This window comes from Xiphophorus hellerii, chromosome 18, assembly GCF_003331165.1.
Source record: "Xiphophorus hellerii strain 12219 chromosome 18, Xiphophorus_hellerii-4.1, whole genome shotgun sequence".
Taxonomy (NCBI): Eukaryota; Metazoa; Chordata; class Actinopteri; order Cyprinodontiformes; family Poeciliidae; genus Xiphophorus; species Xiphophorus hellerii.
In genome coordinates, this window is record NC_045689.1 from 2,517,689 (window position 1) to 2,537,122 (window position 19,434).

Here is a 19,434-nt window from a genome sequence, read left to right on the forward strand (position 1 = left end):
CAGACCAAAAGTTTGGACACACTTTTTAATTCAATGATTTTCCTTTATTTTCATGACTATTGACATTGTAGATTCACACTGAAGGCATCAAAACTATGAATAACACATGTGGAAATATGCACTAAACAAAAAAGTGTAAAACAACTGAAAATACCCCTTATATTCTAGTTTCTTCAAAGTAGCAACCTTTTGCTGTGATTACTGCTTTGCACACACTCTGCATTTTCTTGATGAGCTTCCAGAGGTAGAAACCTGAAATGGTTTTCACTTCATAGGTCAACCTGCCCTGTCAGGTTAATAAGTGGGATTTCTTGCCTTATAAATAGTCATGAAAATAAAGAAAACCCATTGAATTAGAAGGTGTGGCGCCAATTAACTAAAGTTCGTATTAAGACCATAAAAAGTGAATTATTTGAACGAGGTAATACCGCCATCTGTTGACAGTTTTGATGGTGGCCTCTTCTTCGTGTCCATATTCAGTCTTCATATCGTGAGGTTCTTACATGATAACTTGTGTCAATTTTTACCAAAAGTGATTTTGACAACAACAACAAAAATCACTTTTGGCAAAAATGACTTGGGCCATTGTTTTAGGAGGGAAACAGTGTTCAGTCTGTTTCCTTCTGATTGTTATTCGTCCTATCCATACACATTTTTGTGCACCAAATAGGTCAGGTGATGATTATTAAAATAAATTTTCGAGTTTATACTCTGTACGTGTTTCAGTAAGCATGTTTTGAGTATTTCCACACAATTCAGAGATAGAATTAAGTTCTATTTGCCAGCAGATGGCAGCAAAACATAAATCTGGAAGCAAACACGAAGTCGTGTATTTAAAAAGCTTGTATGTTTTACATTGTGTATTCTAACATGACGGCAAGGAAAAAATACGACGAGATTAGTTTATTTTAATTAACATATTTTGTATTTGATGTTTTGTAGGACATTAAAAACAGAAAAAGTATGTTAGCTTTGGCTAGGGTAGCGCAGCGTTGCATTGTGGGTAATAAATCAAACGTTATGTATAAACATTTTTAAACATTTTTCTGTTTTTTATTTCTAAAACCCAGTTTCTCCTGTATGTTTTAGCTAGTGTAGTACGAGAGCGTCCTGATTCTGGTTCAATTTATTTTCTGTGTTGGCACCGTGAGTCATGTCGGTATGTCTGCGAAAGACATCCCGGCGTGAGCGCCGAGCAACTCATACTTACCTGGCAGGGGAGATACCATGATCATGAAGGTGGTTCACCCAGGGTGAGGCTCAGCCATTGCACTCCGGCTGTGCTGACCCCTGCGAATTCCCCAAATGTGGGAATCTCGACTGCATAATTTCTGGTAGTGGGGGACTGCGTTCGCGCTCTCCCCTGGTTCACTGTTCATGGAAAAATATCTAAACTTAAATAATATATTATGTGTATGAATTGGCAGCTGTACAGACCGTGCTCATAAAGATTCAACTGTGTACGAAACAAAGTTCACGTAATAATTCAGATGCTCTCCAATTTTACATTTCCAAGAAAAAAATAATAAAAATTTAATTTTTCACCTCCCTTATTAAAACTACGGTTTTCTGACATTGTAAAGTCAGATCCGGTAAGATGGCGCATTACGGCCACCGTAGGCAGAAAAAAGGTTTCCTGTTTTATGTTTTTAAGCTTTTATGAGTCAGAATGTCATGAGGATAAAGTTAAAATAGTGAGAGAATAAGGTTATAATATATATATAATAAAGTCAACATCTGAAGAATAAAGACATAATATTACAGTAAAATGTTGTATGACAACAGCCGTAAAAATGCGACATAATAATACAATAAAACTATAATATTAAAAGAATAAAATTGTAGCAGAACAAAGTCGACATCAGAATAAAGACATGTTGTCACAACATGACAACAAAGTTATAATAATGCAAGAATAAAGTCATAATGTTACAAAAATGAAATTGTACAAGAATAAAGTCAATGTAATATGGAAATAATGTCATAATATTTCAACAATAAATCATTATATTATGAGAAAAATAAATTGTACAAGAATAAAGCAGAAATATTACGAAATTAAAGTCATGAGGCTTTCCTTGTTTTTATAGGAATTTATTCTCATAATTTTATTTCTTTATTTTCTTAATGTGGCCCTGCTACTAGGTTGCATAAAATCTTTTCATTCTGCATTAGGCATATAATAATAATAGTCTTCCAATTTATCAAGCAATCTAGTTACTTTCAATTAATCAGTTAAGTAACTAAGTTGCCTTTTCCTTCTGAGTGGGTGTTAAATAAAATGTGGAAACAGTGAAACGGTGTGTTTTTACTCCACTGATGCAGAGAAACAGCAGCTGATGCTATTAATCTTTAACATCTGCAGAGGAAACATCCCAGCGTCATGTGAGGAGCTGCACTTTACTCTCATCTGGAGGAAACCGCAGCAGAAACACGACTTCGGCCGCAGAGGAACCAGAACCAGGTGAAGCTCCTGATGGAGCCAAACGATGCTAAATTCAAACAGCTCATTCTGGATTAAACTTTCATTTTAAAGCTGTGACTTTTTGTTCTACTTGAAGGCAGCAGCAGCAGCAGAAAACCCAGAAGCAGGTAAAACCAATCTGAGCAACATATTCTACATTTAACCTGCCAGTTAATTTTAAAAAATTATGAAGTTTTTGTTTCTGTTAGGATCTTGAGTCGACAGCGAAGCGTTAAATAAAAGCGTCTGTTTTATCCCGCAGGTCTGAACAATGTGGCTGATTTTCACGGCTCTTCTGGCCGCCTCGTTAAACCCACAGAGCCAGGCTTCGGTGACTTTTGCTTCCACCTGCTGGGTCAAAGGTCAACCAGCCGAAGAGCTGATTTTACTCTGCGGTGATGGAGAACATGGAGGTGAAGAAGACTCTCGAAAAGCGGTGTTGTTAAATGTTTCTACCGGTTTCTGAAGGTTGCGTTTTCATTTTTTCCAGAGGAATGTTTATTACTGAGCCATTTAACTCTGAGCTGCGAATCACCAGGCATAAAAAGGCAATAAAAATATTTCAGCTGCTTTTTCCTATTTAATTCACAGAAATGTTGAAAAATATACAGATAAATATATGCTAGATGATTATCAATAACTCTGCTGCCTTTTCTGCAAAGAAATGGTGAAGAAGGTGAAGATGGGATCTGAACAGTAAGATGGTGTATTAAGACCATAGTAGATAAAAAAAAACAGGTACATTTTCACCAAAAATCTCAGAAATTTTAAGATTAATCTCAGACATTTTCTGGAAAAAACAAGAAAACTTCTAAGTTCTAAAAGTTGAAAAAATGCTAAAAATGTTTTTTTTAAAAAGGCAGAAATTTTTAGATTAATTTCAGACATTTCAGGACACAAATGTCCTTTTTGAATAACCGGTTAGAATAATCCTGTCCAGGTTTGGTTTTACAATGAACTACTTTTCTTAGAGATAAACTGTTTTATTTTATTATTTGTGGTCATTTATCCAGTGTTGTAACGTACTACAGCAGTTGTTTCCATCTTCAACATTATGGCGGATAGAGATTTTATTTGAAGATGTGAACTTTTAAAACTCTTCATGTGTATTTCCATGTGTGTTTTTAGGTGTGGTCCAGTTCTGGCACACGCCGTTCGGTGACCTTCAGAGCTCTGGTTCCCAGTCCAAACTGGACCCAGTGTTTATGCACCACGATGGGAGCCTCGTTATCCCAAACTCCAGCATCCACCATGGTGGGCTGTACTACTGCATCCTGCGGCACGCGGAGGGATCCACGCTGTGGCCCTTCGAGCTTCATGTGGACCAAAACATGGCGGCTGAGGCTGAGGACGGGCGCGGCGGCGGCGGCGGCGGCGGCGGCTGTGCTGCACGCCGGTTCAGGAGGAATGCAGCTTTTCCAGGCGAGAGGGAAGCCGTGATTCCAGATGAGATTTTTGCAGGAGCCGTGGCTGCATCGGTGCTCCTGACGTTTGTGGTGGGATTCAGCGCTGGAGCTCTGTCACGGACTCCTGTTCTCAGGTGGGTGATGAAGTTTAATCGGTATGACAATCCCACACTACAAAAAATACATCTCTGCTGGATAAGGACTTGATTAAAGGACAGAAGTTGAGTTGAAATCTGCATACTGTGTAGGAAAAACTAAAGAAAGAACCAGATGCTGCTAATTAAGGTATTTGAATTAATTTCACTGCAAAAACACCAAATCTTACCAAGTATTTTAGTTTCTGGTGAAATATTTTAGTACATTTGAAATAGGACAAAACTAACTTACCACTAACTTTTCAGCAACATACATGAGCTTGTTTTAAGTCAACAAATCCTTTATATTGATAAAAAATGCAAGTTCCTTTGGCAGATTATTTAACTTATTGGACATTTTTCCATGTTATGCATATTACTGTAAGCTGCACAAAGAACAATAACGCTGAACTGAATAAATGGAACTAGAGCCAGAACTTTTACATTTTGATTTTGATACAATAAAGCTTTTAACGCAATTAATCGCATTTTGTTGTTACATATGGGTTTTCAACCGGAACCTTTTTATTCGATCGTTTCCGGTAGGCCTGTATATTTGATGCACAAGTGACATCCCAAACAGCAGCAATGGATTCTTTTGACCCACTGACAGTTAAGTTTAGCTTTAAAAAGCGATCTGGAAGAGAAAAGATTATTATTGCGTTCAAGTTGTGCTAAAAGGAGTTAGCCTAACAGCGAAGCTATCCAAGGCTAAAGTAGCATCTCAATGCTAACAGGATGCAGCAGCACAGACATCTTCAAGCTAATGTCAGCATCCACAGTCCAAATAGAAAAGAACTTTGCACCAATCGAATGGTTGAATACCAGATTAAAAACAATAAATATGTTGGGGTTTTTTTTAGCTTATTTGTCTGTTCATTTAATAATTTAGCATCATGTGTCTCTGAATTGGAAATGTTACTTGTTCCATTAATATATGGCTTTACAGACGCTGCAATTAATCGAATCTCACCACTAAATCAAACATATTTACCAATTCACACGGATTTCTTCACTCAGGTGCTTAAAGTCACTCGCTCCAAAGCAGCGAAGACGTCAACCTGACGAACCAGACGGCTCTCAGGTTACCATGGCAACCCTGCCACCCATGTACGACAACCAGGCCTGCAGGACGGCAGCGACGCCCCGTGACTCCCGATTCTGGCGAACCGCTGAGACACAAACTCCGCTTTCAACCCCGTCTCCACCCGCCAAACCCATGCGGAGCTTTCGGCTCAAAGCAGAAGAAAAAAAAGAAGAAGAACCGGAAAGAACTGCTTATTTGGAAGGATGTGATTCCAACCTGACGGAGGAGGAAACCGGAAGCAGAGAGGATGGTGAAGCAAAGGAGGAAGATGAGAGCGCCAAGCCAGATGAAAAGGAAGACGATGAAGAGAGTGAAACAGAAGACAGAGAGGAAGATGAGGATGGAGAAGCGAGCGCAGAGGAGGAGGTAGCAGAAGAAGAAAAACAAAAAACAGACGAGAGTGGAGAGTTGGAGCAGGAATTCGCAGGAACAGACGAGGAGAGGAGCGTCAAAGCGGAAGCTGAGCCGGAAGGAGAAGAGCCGCCGTCCGGTTCTCCTCGGCGCCGCAGCCGCGTTATCCGCCTGTACCAATACGATGAGGACGGCCAGCGATTCGGTCACCTCCCGGACACGGAGGCCCCTGAACCGGCCCCCAGGCCCAGGCAGCGCTCCCGGTCTCTGACCCGCCTGAACGCCATCATGGCGGCGGCCGCCACGGGGCCGATGGAGGCGACGGAGCCAGAGGAGGAGAAGCAGCACTTCCACATGGACATTTAAGACTCGTGTTATTCTGTTTCAATCATTATCACCTTATTTTTACAACAATGACGTACATAAGAAAAAAGGAATAAAATTACCCTCCCTTTATTAGCACATGCGCAAATTAGCTGATGGTACGGATTATACTTCCGGAACAGGTCGTGCAAAATGGAGGCGATGTAAAGTTTGAGGCCTAGACCGCATATAGCCAGAAAAACTATATAATAAATATAAAAAATCTTAAAATTTATATGTTTGTATGTTTTGGTGTTTCACTCACAAAGAAGCTGTTTAATATCACAAACATTATTTATGAAAAAAGATCAGAATAAAATAGATTGAGAAAATGTTTTTGTGTATGTTCATGGGAAAACGGACAATTAGGTCCCGCGCAATATAATTGCTATAAATAACCGGCCAATATGCCCACATATTTGCTTCAACATGACTACCGATCATATGATGGCGTATCAGGACTAGTGCAGATAGAAAAAAGGAGAAATATTTTGGCAGAAATATTTACGTTTCTGCCAAAAAACTCAAATTTTGAGACTATTCTGAGAAATTGACTTTTGAAACGGAGAAAATTTCAGTCTGAAAAGTCAAATTTACTATAATAAAGTAAAATTAAATAAGAGTTTTAAAATGTGAGAATATTAAAAGTTTTTGGTTTGTTAAAAGCATATTAATATCAGGATGACCATCTAATTTTCTCTTCAGATTCAGGCTTCTGGCTACAGCTACTGAAAGTATTCACAGTAAATATTTTCACCAACTATACCTGCTTTTAAATATATTTCTACTCCCTAAACACTTTAACCTAAGTGGTTAAACGAAATCTAGAAAGTATTAGAACATTTCTGGTCATTTGTATAACAATGTAAGTCGGGCCACAAACATTCAGCAACTTGGGCATCCAGTTATTAAATTCGACTAAAAACGGAATGGATTTAAAGTTTTCATTTATATGAAAACATTTCCTAGACCAAGAAATAAACACCCATAAAGTTAGAAAACTGTACACCTTTTTGTTAGCCATCATAAACATCCAAGACCCTTTTCAGAAACTACAATAAATTCTGTTTTATTCTAAAAAAAGTACTGCATGTTTAAATCACAAAAGTGAAATATTTACAATAAAATGTACCATTTTTTTTAATTGGAGAAAAAAATATGACTAAAAGCTTCAACTTGGTGATTTTGGCTCACAGAGCAAAAACTTTGGAAAGCCTGATCCAAAAGCTGTAAAATAAAGGATTTATAGATCACATAATGAAGTTATTTAATATAATTTAAAGTGCAATGATTAAACTACATTTCTTCAAGGAGTATTCTAGTTTAAAATGTAGCTTCCTACTAAACCTTGTCTAATTGAAGGATGTAAAATTATAGATGAATCAATATAAAAAGCAAAATATGAGATGTTTTCCAGGATGTATTTCAGATTAATGTGCTGCACAAGCTTGGTTGAGATAAACCTTCATGTTTCAACATTTAGGGAGAAGCATCTTGTTATTTTCATCTCATTTTTAATAACAGTGAAAACATCTAAACAAGAAAAGCGAAACAATTTCACAACTCCTTCCACTCATTTTGTTTCCACGCGTTCTTCTCCAAATCAACGCAAAGAAAACAAAGTAACTTCTACTGAGAGGAAGGATTCCCAGCAGCAGCTTATCAGTGGCAGACGATGTCTGGAGGTGAGGAGTAAAGAGTCCACAGCGACGATTCTTCAGTCCATGTTTTTGTGTTATGTACGGTTTTATTTGTGTTGGTGAGACCATGTCAGAGCTGCGTCGTCTCTGCAGATAGTTTTCGCTCTCCTTCCCTTTTAGTGGTGACGCCCGGCGGCCGCTGCGATGCCGGCGGCGCCTTCTGCCACTCCACAAACTCATCTAGCAGCACGGGCCCTGCAGGAAACAAACGTCCGCACAGTCACTGCGCTTTGTTTTAAACATCCACATAAAATCAAAAAGGTTCCCAACGACGATTCAACAAATTAAAGTCCTGCGCTTCCAACCTGCTCATTTTCCCCATTTATGGTGGCAGTAGAGTTTTTAGAAAGTTAACACTTTTCTGTCATCCTGCGATTTAAAGTGATTTTATTGATGTTGCAGAAAACATCTCAACTTTAGCGTCGTTTCCTCGTGTCTCACTGCCAAACAAATCCATGCAGTTTGTTCTTTGGTTTCAAAACAGAAAAAAAATAACCGTGTTGTTTTTTTAAAATATATTTTTAACAAAGAAATAATAAAACGGAAAATCAAAATAATTAAAAAACAAAACAGTGTTTGATCTTTGCTTCAGCTATTAAACAATATTGTTTCTTTAACATGCAGCGATACCAGAAATGACGAAGGAAGAAGAAAGTACAGGAGATTATAAAATTATATGTATTTTTAATTTTAATTAAACCTTTTTTAGTTGTGGAATTTTTTTTCTAATGTTATTTTAAAACAAGAAAGCCACCCAATTTTTCACCTTTTGTGGTTATTTTGAAACTGAAAACCAAAGAACAAACTGTTGTAATATTACTACAACAATATCAGTGAACATGTAAAGATTAATATTTGAATATTTATAGAGTTTTTTAAAAACCCACAATAGATTTGTACAACAATGGTCTGGAAAATTATCACCAAATTAGAAACTCAGAATTTAGAGATCTCCATGCCAAATATTAATACTCTTATTTTTTAATATATATTTAAATAGATAGTTTGTTTCCTCCTTTCAGTCGTTTTCCGTGCTGCAGGTGAGCCTCTCGGATACTCACAGGCTCCGTCTTCGTCGTAGTTACCGAGGTCGCTGTTGATGGTCCTGCTGAACTCCAGAACGTTGTACCACTGGTCTTTATTCAGGCCTTTGTACTTTGACTGCTGTGGAAGAGAACGAAAGCCGTCATTATTGAGAAACATATTTTAAGAGTCCAGGTTAAAAACAAAAGCTAAACAACTTTTAGAAGCTGAGCCATCTGAAATAATCTGACAATATCTGATTTATCCAGCAGGCTGATGTCTTTTCTTGTCCAGTTATGTTTACAAAGGAAAGTTGAGCCAAAGTTTCCAGCAGAAACATTTTCTCTCGTCATTATGAGAAGATAAACGATTCATCCTACAAACTACAGGTGGTCGGCAGGCACAGGCGTTTAGATTGAGGGTAGTTTACCTCCAGGAACTGGCGGAAGACGGGAAAGAGAGGCCAGGTTCTGCCCAGCAGCAGAGCCAGCATAGATGTAGCCGTGTCCATGTCCAAACTCCTCTGGTTCGTATCCTAGCAACAGACACAAATCCGATTAACTGAGTTACAATTAACCCCCCTCACCTGAGCCAACAGGAGCGCCAAGGTGACGTTTCATTTTAAGAAAACTGAGCACATCACTTCAAAACTAACATTTACAGGCCTGTCATGATAGAAAAATAGTTAAATTATTGTGATAAACAATAATATTTATATATTTAACATATTATTTATAGTAAATGAGACCATTTTCAAGTAATATATTCCATAATAATAATAATGCAAGTTCATCCTCTTTAAAAAATGTTTTATCTGAATTTAAATTATTCAGCTCCTTTTAATTAATCATGCAATTAATTTATCAAATGCAGCCGGTTTAAATATTTATAAATTTCTGCTCCCAAATGTGAAATCAACAAAATTGAATTGTTAGAATGACCAAAAATTTATTTAAGTTAAAAAAAATAAATAAAAAAAAGTCAGATTTACAGTACTAAATGTTTTTTCCCCATCATTATGGGTATTAATGAACATAAGTTATAACCCATTTAATCTAAATGCATCATGGCTCCATTTCACCTTTTCAATCAGACGATGTGTGATGAACTAAAAGCAGGCGCACGGACGCACCGACCCACTTTTTTCACTTCTGGTACCAATACCGATATCTGCAGTTTAGTATTGACCAGGCCAATACAGAAAAACAGCTGAATTAAATTAAAATGTTATTTCTATTAAACACAGACATACTGTACATGTACTTAATTACAAACTTATTTGATAACTCTGCACCTGCACATCACATTTAGATTCACCAATAAGTTCATTAACTTAGTCAAACATGTAAAACAACTTTAGTTTGTTCAGTCAGTGTGATGAGAAGTAAAAGAGCCAATTTAAAACAAATAAACTGAAATGGGCTAAAACAATAGTTTTTCTATCTTGGTTAAAAAAAAACTGCAACAAACTTTTTCAAATGGTTCAGAAAGTGAAATTAGGAATCCTAAATAAAATGTAAAATAAATAAATAAAGCATAGAATTAGACTGAATAGATCTGGCTCATTGTCACAGATACTGAAATATATACTTTTTAAATACTGGGTCGGATAGATATTAATATTGGAAGAAGAGGTAGAGAAAATTTATTTTAAAATTGTGTTTTTGGTTATAAAGACTTAAAGGTTTTATTTAAACAAAGTATTCAGACAAGCGAATAAAAATGTGCTAAAAGAATCGCCCCGTTCATTTTAACTCTTCTCGCTTTGAAATGAAATAACAAATATTATGTAATAAAACCACTAGCAGGTTAAACTACAGAATAGTAAACTAAAATCAGTTGGATATAAAATCAGTTGACATAACAAAAACTTACTCTGGCAAAGTCAAAAGCGTATCTGTAGATATTTTTGAAAGCTGTGGCGTCGTTGAGCTCATTGCGCATGTAATCGAGTTTGTTTTGCAACCTCTCAGTGCAGTCGCATCTGAAACACAAAGCGGCAGCAGCGTCGTTTATCAGATGCCAACCAAAACCAAACCGGTGAAATAAAAAGCACCTACTGTAGTACTGTCATCCCACTGAGCCACTCGTCTTTCGTGAAGTATCCCATCTTTGACGCTCCTAGATGCCACGCCAAAACTAACATTATAATCTGGAAGGAAGGTGAACGGAGACACAGATGATCCAGCTGTTTTTGGTAAGCAGGATCCACGTCGGACAGCCGGACTCACATTCTCTGGTTCCACTCCGATATCGTCACAGAACTTCTCCATGGCTTCCGGGCCGACCATCTTTTCAGGGCCGGCGTACTTGTGGAACCAAGCCAGGCACTTTTTACTGGAAAACTGCCTTTCAGCGCCATTTGGCTTCACACCACGGACCTGAGGACGAGGAAAGCTGCGACACCCAAAACAAATTAAAACCTCACTAAAAAGGTCATTGTATTTATGTAGCACATTTTCAGCAACAAGGCAGTTCAATGGGGCTTCACATGAATCAGAAGGACATACAAACAAAACAACAAAACCAAAAGAAAGACGAAAAGGTAAAAGTACAAGACTAAATATCGGTTCCCCATGTTGAATAAGAAAAGGTAGTCGATAGTTTATAAAGTAGTAGGAGTTTCTCTGGATCTGAAGTTTGCTTGTTTTATTGCATTTAGCTTTATATAAAGCTAAATGTTGGTTTTCCATGTTTGATTCTTATTCTGGATTACTAAGTAAACCAAAAGGAGTTTTTCTGGCTCCAACATTAAGTATGAAACTAAATGCTGGTTCCAGTGATAATAAACTCTTTATTTGATTAATTCAGTGAGATTTTCCACCATTATTAGAACGGCAGCAACACAAATGAAGGAAAGGCATAAAAAAAGATTTCTAAATTCAGACATTATGGGAAATAAATCTTACCTGGTAATTTTACACTTGTGCCCATGATCTTCAGAGTCGGGTAGTTTCCTCTTCTTCACAGGCATTATGGAACCTTTATTGGGCTTTACTAGCTGAGCTGCACAGAACAAAACAAAGAAAGTTTGGAAAAACAACCGATTAGATGATTGTTCCAGAAAATTCAAGGTGAATCTCAAATATTTTGAACACAAAGTCTGCAGGGCTTTCAAATTACAACTCTCCAACTTAATATCCTAAAAAGTCTTCCATGTGTGCAGATTTTACAAATTATGTGATGTTACAACTTAATCTAAAATGTACTTAAGTTTAAGTCATGCATTTTCAAATAATGAACCATCCTTGACCGTAAGATGTTATATTTTGTTTTTACGTTGGTTAATGCTTTTATAGTCATTCTGTAAATAAAATTAATAATATTAGTGATCAATGACTCAATAAAATTCCAGTTCTATATTTAGTATTCAAAGGATCACCTGAAAAACTAGCATGAAGCTCAACAAGCGATCAATTAATCAATACATTATCAATAAATCTTATCTAGTCCTTACCTGTAAACTTCTGGCTGGTTTGTCCATTCAAATCAACAAGATTCTGAAGTTAAAAAAGTATAAATTTACAGTGAAAACCCTCAAAATTCAGAATATAAATAGATTAAAAGGCTAAACTTTATTTTGTAGAAACAAAACTGACTTACAAGCTGATCCAGCGTTTCTGAAATGTAACTGATGTCTGCCAGACCGCACAAGTCGACCTAATGATCTGTCACACAAACGAGCAAAACTTTACTGGCATCGAAAACACTAAAAAATAAAATAAAACTAGAACTGCAAGCAGTTGTCATGGGCTCCTTGCCCGATCCAGCAGATTTTAATACGAGTTTCAACCCGGAATCAAACCTGCAGCTTTCCAATTCAGAGTACACTGCATTACGCACTGAGCTACATTGTTTAATGCACTCGCATACAAAGTCAAACAGAAAGAGGGGATTTGCTTGCAGTTGATTTAGCAACGGTCAAAGCTAAACAAATAACCCAGAAAAATAATTTAAGTCTTTGACGCTGGTTCTGCTCTCGCTCTTGGACCGCCGCTACTGGTAGTAATGGTTCACACCAGTGAACTCTCACACCAAACCTTTGCCTAAAGCTACAGCATGTAACTTAAATAAATAAAAAATTTCAGATATATAAAACTTTCGCTGTCCTAACATAAGACAGATAATCTCCTCTGCCTCCTCCTGGCATTGTCAGATTGGTCAAAAACAACCAATCAGAGCCAGCATTAATCAGCTAGCCAATCAGAGCCAGCATTAATCAGCTAGCCAATCAGAGCCAGCATTAATCAGCTAGCCAATCAGAGCCAGCATTAATCAGCTAGCCAATCAGAGCCAGCATTAATCAGCTAGCCAATCAGAGCCAGCATTAATCAGCTAGCCAATCAGAGCCAGCATTAATCAGCTAGCCAATCAGAGCCAGTATTAATCAGCTAGCCAATCAGAGCCAGTATTAATCAGCTAGCCAATCAGAGCCAGCATTAATCAGCTAGCCAATCAAAGCCAGTATTAATCAGCTAGCCAATCAAAGCCAGTATTAGTCAGCTAGCCAATAAGAGCCAGCATTAATCAGCTAGCCAATCAAAGCCAGTATTAGTCAGCTAGCCAATCAAAGCCAGTATTAGTCAGCTAGCCAATAAGAGCCAGTATTAATCAGCTAGCCAATCAAAGCCAGTATTAGTCAGCTAGCCAATCAGAGCCAGTATTAATCAGCTAGCCAATCAGAGCCAGTATTAATCAGCTAGCCAATCAGAGCCAGCATTAATCAGCTAGCCAATCAGAGCCAGTATTAATCAGCTAGCCGTGCTCTCAGGAAGTTTTGATTTGGTAACTAGATTGTTTATTTTGAAGCAACATGCAATTGACTTTGAATGACTGTTTAATTTTTTCTTGACATTATTTGACATTAATTGATCATTTATAATTTAGAGAACTGAGAGCCTTACTGTTAAATATTTTACTGATTTCAGGATTTTCTGTCATCCTTTTGACTGAATAGCTGCTGCATTGTGCCTGCAAGTATTTCTGCATGTTTTATGTCTAAATTAGGTGAATTTATTGCCAGATAATTTTTCCATTTCGCCAGATAACATAGTACCATTTACACCTAAAGCGAAAAATTGGCAGCCATTCCAGGTGATCAGCAGAGATCGGCCTCATGGATGATCAGAAAACCTGATATGAGCATCCCTATTATTATTCAATATTACAAATACATTAAAAATGCAATTTTTTTTAAAATAACACATTTTAATGTCTAATATGCAATAACATTGCTTTCCTTAAGTGAATGCTTTATTTTTTGTGGCAAAGGATGAATTTGCAGCTAAAAAGAAAAATACTTTAAACATCAACATGTGAAAAGCTTAATTTTACATCAATAGTGTAGGGCTAATCTGTTGATTATTGTTTTAATAAACTGATTAATAATTGAATAGAAATATATATATATATATATATATATATATATATATATATATATATATATATAAAATTGTATTTTTAAAATTTTTTTTTACAGAACTTTAACCAGGTATGCCGCTAGAGGAGTTCTGGGTAGAACATATTTACAATCACAATTCATTGCTTCAGCCCTAATTATTTGTATTTAATACCATAATTTTGCATACAATCTTAGATTTTTCTCTAATTAGTAACTCTACACTTACATAGCCTTTTTAAATGAATACTTTTGTACTCTTACTAACCTTTTACTCTTAATTTCATGGACTCCTACTTTTTATTTGTGTAAAATATGTTGAAGTATCGCTACTCTTAATTGAGTATCATATTTAGGTACTCTGCTCACTTCTAATCATTATTTCATTAGAAACAGCAGAAGCTTTGATCGCTGTTCTGCTCATTAATGCCTCTAAGCTGCATTGAAGCAGGTTGATTCAGGTCGTATCACCATCTGTCATCACAAATACACTAACAGCGAACAAGAACTGCGTCACAAGCTGGATCCCCCCCTCCAGAACCGTGTCCAGACTTGAAGCTGGTTCGGAAAAGATTTCACACACGTCAACCGACAAAAACGAAATCATGTTACTCAAAGCAAAGCATGACAGATTAAAATCAAATCTGTGTCTGTGAAACAGTTTCAAACGTCAAAACAAATACGTGTTTGTTAACGTTGAGCCGAAAACGTAATCTAAAACGATGCCTATGGCAAATCTGAATACTTCTACGTCACATAAACAGCCACTTTTGTTAATAGCTTTCTTAATTTGAATTGTTTGAACGTTAAGGTTTCAACGTTTAATCAAATACGACAGTTAATGCTAACGTTAGCAGCAGCAAATTAGCCAGTCACGGCGGCTAATACCCAGAATTTCACACCAAATGCTGTTTGAAAATAGTCAGTCAAAGTCTTTTAAAGTTAAATAATATCACACATAAAAAGGCATGCTAAAACCTAACAGGGTAATGAATATTTTTGACGGTAAGCGCTTCTCTTTTGTTAGCAAGCTAACGCTAACAGCACACAGCGGGTTGCAGAGCTGCTTTAGTGACGTTGGTTATTAACAGACACTTCATAAAGTATAATATTTTAGACTTTAACGATGTTGAAGAATTACTCATAAATAGTTATTCAAGTTCATAATTCGTGTTGAAACACTCACTGTGTCCAGCTTCACGCTGCCTGACTAATTAATTCCACCTGCTTGCCACACTGTGCTGAGGCTTCAGCTGTACCGGCGTTTCTTGGGAGAGGGCGATACCATCACTGAGCGGGGGAGACAGACAAAAACCTTCTGATCACCGGATTAAACCACCAGGAAATAGCAGATTTTATTGGTTGTGTTTGGAGATATAACCTCTAGTAGATAATAAATACTAAAAACATAAAATAATATAGCAGCAAATAATGTGGAAAAAAACACACCTACCCTACGCAGTAGAAGAAGTGGAATCTTCCATTAGTTTCTTAAAGGGGCCGTCCTCATTTTTGGCACAAGTGTTAGGGAAACCTTCACACGTTCATTAATGGAACCAAAATACCAATTCTTAATCATCAGAGGTGTGACCAAGTCACTGTGTTGCAAGTCTCAAGTAAGTCTCAAGTCTTTGTCCTCAAGTCCGAGTCAAGTCTCAAGTAAAGACAGGCAAAGTCGAGTCAAGTCTCAAGTCAGGAACCTTTAATTTCAAGTCATTTCGAGTCGTTTTTTTTTTTTTTTAATAATTTGCAATTATACATAAAATTCAAATATTAGACCATTTGTTCTTTTTAAAATATGTATTTGAGGTTCATTTGTGATCCTCTTATTCATCTGGTATTCTTCAAATCTGTCAGAAGTAAACAGATGTCAGAAAATAAATTACAGCCTTTCATGAATTACATTTGACTTCAGTTTACTCCTTCTATTCATAAATAAACATCAACACTACAACAATCATAGTTTTCAAAAAATGAAATAAGTATAAATGAAGTTATCACAAGTAAACTCAGGAAGGTCTGGTGCATTTATTTTTCTGCTTTTATTTCTAAGTATGTTAGTTTCAGTCCTCCGTAAATATGGGACAGATATTCTAAACACAAAATTTATTTGGGACAGTCACTGTATTTGGTCTTTTTTTTTTTCCCAGCAAAGCTATATTACTTGGAAATGGGTTCTGTGCGACATGTGACAGTCACGCCGGTCAGTGCATTAAGTCAAAAACAGTTGACTTAATGCACTGACTGCAGTAAACAATATATTGTCAATATAATTTCCCAACGTAGATGTCTTCAAATACACCAACCATCCTTAGATGATACTAGACCCGGCTCATCATCATGATGGGACAGAGAGATTCTGTTCCCTGTGTTCAGGTCCAGAATCTGCTTTCTGTTCCGGAGCCCCGCTCACTATCCACCGGCTTCCTGAGCTAACACGGTGCACATTATTTGTGGAGGCATTTGAAGGACCGGATTTATGGTAAATCACCAATTTAACCCGGAGTACACATGCTAACACGAAGTTAGCTAAAGTCAACTATCTTACAGCAAAAGAAAAGTGCCACCTACCGATCTTTGTGAAGCTTCAAATGCCGGACAAAGTTGGACGTCGTGGCATCTCCATCCGATATTCTCTTCTTGCATGTTTTACAAGTTGCAGTTCGTTTTTTAGTCGAAAGTTCATAACCTACGTAGCCAAAAGAAATTACTCGCGGAAGCATATTCGAGCGGTTATTTCGTATTTCGTTCCCTGAGCTCTGTAGCTTTGCCGCGTTTTTTTAAACGTCCAAATCCTGTTAATTTGATTGGTTGTGCTGCAGCTACGTACACATACATACATAAGGAGAGAGGAAAACCATAGTGACGGTCTGCGCATATTGATACGGAATGAGTGAAATTAATTAATGACGCCACTTTATAAATAATGTGTTTTAAATTTTAAGACTTTGAGTAAAAAATATCAAGTCTTTTCAAGTAAACAGCTTCAAGTCGAGTCAAGTCCCAAGTCAATGGCATGAAAGTCAAAGTCAAGTCCGAGTCTTTGAGCATTTTTTCAAGTCAAGTCTCAAGTCGTGATTTTAACGACTCGAGTCTGACTCGAGTCCAAGTCATGTGACTCGAGTCCCCACCTCTGTTAATCATTATCAATTCTTTGCATGGTAAATACGAACGATTACTGTGATATACAGCTACAAAAGTAGCCAACTGACTAAAGTTACAGCTTTACCTGATAACAATTTAATTTTTCTGCATAGCATAAATTAAATTAAAAGAGCAACCCATCAAACAGAGGTTGTAAAACACAATTATGCAACTAATTTACTGAAATTCAAGCCTAATTATGAGAATAAAAGTAATCAATTACACTTTAAACCAATTTTGAGTTTTGAAGTAATAATTGAGAGAATAAAGGTAATAAATTTCAAGATTTAAAGTCATAATTACAGAAATAAAAGTCAGAATTTCAAGTGAATCTTTTGAGTTTTAGTCATAATTAGAAAAATAAAAGTTGCAATTTTAATCAATTTAAAATTAAAGTATTAAAATAGTTGTAATTTAAGATTGAGCAGGAATTACATATAAAACTTAGAATTACAACTTTTATTTTCACAATTAAGACTTCCTGTTGCAACTTTTATTTATTTTTTATTTCACAGCAGAAATTGAGTTGCTGACAGTTATTTAATGGCCATATATATTTTTAAAATGTTGCAACATTTTTACCCCTACTTATTAAATATTTGTAACATCTTCATTCAGACTGACGTTGGAATGTAAAAAATTACATATTTAATCGTTTAAATCTCCAGAAAGATGTTTTTTTTCTTGAATTGAGTAATCTACTATACTTCTCCCCAGGAAAAAACAAAATCTATGATAACTAAAGTTTTTTCAGAATTAAAGCACACTTGACTATTTGAAGCAACTTTTAGAAACTTCAGCAGTTTTAATTAAACATAGTACCGATTTTCTAACTTATGAGGATTATTACCCATGCAGAATGACATTTTCTCTCATCTTTCCCATTTTGAGGAGTGCCTACAAGAAATAGCCCTCTGTTATATCAGGCTTAAGGTCAAAAACGTTTTTTGTTTTTTTTTACTGTGACAGAAAAGGTCCAATTGTAAAAAGTAGATTTAATCAAATTAAATGCAAAAATAAAACCCATTTTTGAAAAACCTAGTTTGTAAGGAAAGCGCTTAAAAAATAAAAACATAATTTTAAAGTTAATTTCGGTATGAGATATCTAGTTGCAGTGAGATATTCAATCAGCAGGTCATTTAATCTCCACAAAGAATGAAATTATTGTCTTTAATATCAATCTTGGTCATGCACTTTATTTCCTGCACTGATGTTAATAACTCGAATGAAGAAAACAATTAAAATTGTTATTGTTTCTATGCGTTTGTAGCTGGATGTATAAATTAACTCGACTCACATCACAAAGAAAGAGAAAAGACGTCAACACAGACGTTTTAGAAGGACTTTATATGAAAGCAATATGAGCACAGAATAGATCCATGTAAGGAAACGAAGAGCCCTCCTGATTTTTATCACATTAAACCTCAATAAAAAGCATTTCTATGAACAGGTGGGAGTCTAACAGGACGTCTCTCAGAGCTTCATGGTTTAATGAAATAAGGATTAACTTCTACACTTGCATGTTGATTAATTTTAATGTTGTTGAAAGGTAAATTTATTTCAGTAATTCAAATTGAAAAAATAAAACTTTTATATTGTAAAGATTCATTGCACACAGTGATATATTTCAAGTTATTTCTGATGATTATGGATTGTAGCTGAAAAAACTTCTCGGAAAATAAAAATATTGAATAAGATCAATAAAAACAGATTTGATACGGAAATGTTTTTGTCTGTACAGACGTAACAGTTGTCCTGCAGACATTGATACTTTCCACAAGCAGAGCCAAAAAGGGTCGGCTGCTCAGAGTGCAATGGAAAGTTGAGTGGAAGGTTAAAAAAAACAAGATGCAAAACCAAAAAGTGTGACCATAACAGTTGGATTCCTTGTATCAAACAATTCTCAACCACAAACATCAGATATTCTTACTAGAGCAGAGAGAAAAGATGATATTCTAGCTGCGTTTCCACTGGCCATAAAATTGGGTAAATTGGAACTGCAAAATTAAATTTGCTTAAAGGAAACAAGGCAATTTTGAAAAAAATTTGTGTTTTTGACAAACACTTCCTGCGCTACAATGAGGTGGCTGTTTTGGTTGCATCAAAATTTGTGTATTTTCTAAAACTGCAATGGAAACACCTTTTCTGTGTCACATGACCAACAACCATATGTTACTACTGGTGGAAATGACGAAGAAGACAAACAGGAAGTGGTTGGAGGATGATGGCGCAGTGTCATTTTTAATGATTTATCGCATTAAGTAACACATTCGAATGTGATTTTAATTGCATTTCTTATTTAATGTAAACACCAAAATTGAAAACTTGTGTTTTTTCCCCAACATTAGCAGGATAGCTATAAAG

The 19,434-nt window shown here is 36.2% G+C and overlaps 2 protein-coding genes and 1 non-coding gene across 4 annotated transcripts; 2 read left to right on the forward strand and 1 right to left on the reverse strand.

The window, feature by feature from the left end:
* The first annotated feature begins 1,202 nt into the window (after window positions 1–1,202).
* LOC116708362 (U1 spliceosomal RNA) lies at window positions 1,203–1,366 on the forward strand. The gene has a single exon (XR_004336654.1). It is a non-coding gene; the product is annotated as a U1 spliceosomal RNA (small nuclear RNA).
* Window positions 1,367–1,920: 554 nt separating this feature from the next.
* On the forward strand, window positions 1,921–6,725 carry LOC116707498 (uncharacterized). The gene is made up of 4 exons (XM_032544867.1): window positions 1,921–2,592; window positions 2,727–2,877; window positions 3,593–4,004; window positions 5,025–6,725. Exons 2-4 carry the CDS (start codon window positions 2,736–2,738, stop codon window positions 5,806–5,808), a joined length of 1,338 nt encoding a protein of 445 aa, XP_032400758.1. The 5' UTR covers window positions 1,921–2,592; window positions 2,727–2,735; the 3' UTR covers window positions 5,809–6,725.
* Window positions 6,726–7,210: 485 nt separating this feature from the next.
* On the reverse strand, window positions 7,211–15,221 carry dcun1d5 (DCN1, defective in cullin neddylation 1, domain containing 5 (S. cerevisiae)). Of its 2 annotated transcripts, none has more exons than XM_032544957.1 (10): window positions 15,113–15,221; window positions 12,132–12,196; window positions 11,986–11,999; window positions 11,438–11,534; window positions 10,760–10,925; window positions 10,589–10,680; window positions 10,404–10,512; window positions 8,959–9,063; window positions 8,567–8,669; window positions 7,211–7,700 (listed from the first exon to the last, which is right to left on the reverse strand). In XM_032544957.1, the coding sequence occupies exons 4-10, from the start codon at window positions 11,500–11,502 to the stop codon at window positions 7,576–7,578; spliced, it is 765 nt and encodes a 254-aa protein (XP_032400848.1). In that variant the 5' UTR covers window positions 11,503–11,534; window positions 11,986–11,999; window positions 12,132–12,196; window positions 15,113–15,221; the 3' UTR covers window positions 7,211–7,575. The 2 variants fall into 2 exon arrangements, with proteins under 2 accessions (XP_032400848.1, XP_032400847.1); XM_032544956.1 differs by having other exon boundaries at window positions 11,986–12,028.
* Window positions 15,222–19,434: the final 4,213 nt, after the last annotated feature.

Bases quoted from the DNA above. Each gene is read 5' to 3' on its own strand.
- LOC116707498 (XM_032544867.1), top strand. From the start codon at position 2,736: ATGTGGCTGATTTTCACGGCTCTTCTGGCCGCCTCGTTAAACCCACAG. The intron at 2,878-3,592 runs GTGAAGAAGACT...GTGTGTTTTTAG, and splicing joins CGGTGATGGAGAACATGGAG to GTGTGGTCCAGTTCTGGCAC. The intron at 4,005-5,024 runs GTGGGTGATGAA...TTCTTCACTCAG, and splicing joins TCACGGACTCCTGTTCTCAG to GTGCTTAAAGTCACTCGCTC.
- dcun1d5 (XM_032544957.1), bottom strand. From the start codon at position 11,502: ATGCCTGTGAAGAAGAGGAAACTACCCGACTCTGAAGATCATGGGCAC. The intron at 10,681-10,759 runs GTGAGTCCGGCT...CCTTCCTTCCAG, and splicing joins TCGGAGTGGAACCAGAGAAT to ATTATAATGTTAGTTTTGGC. The intron at 10,513-10,588 runs GTAGGTGCTTTT...TTTGTGTTTCAG, and splicing joins AGTGGGATGACAGTACTACA to ATGCGACTGCACTGAGAGGT.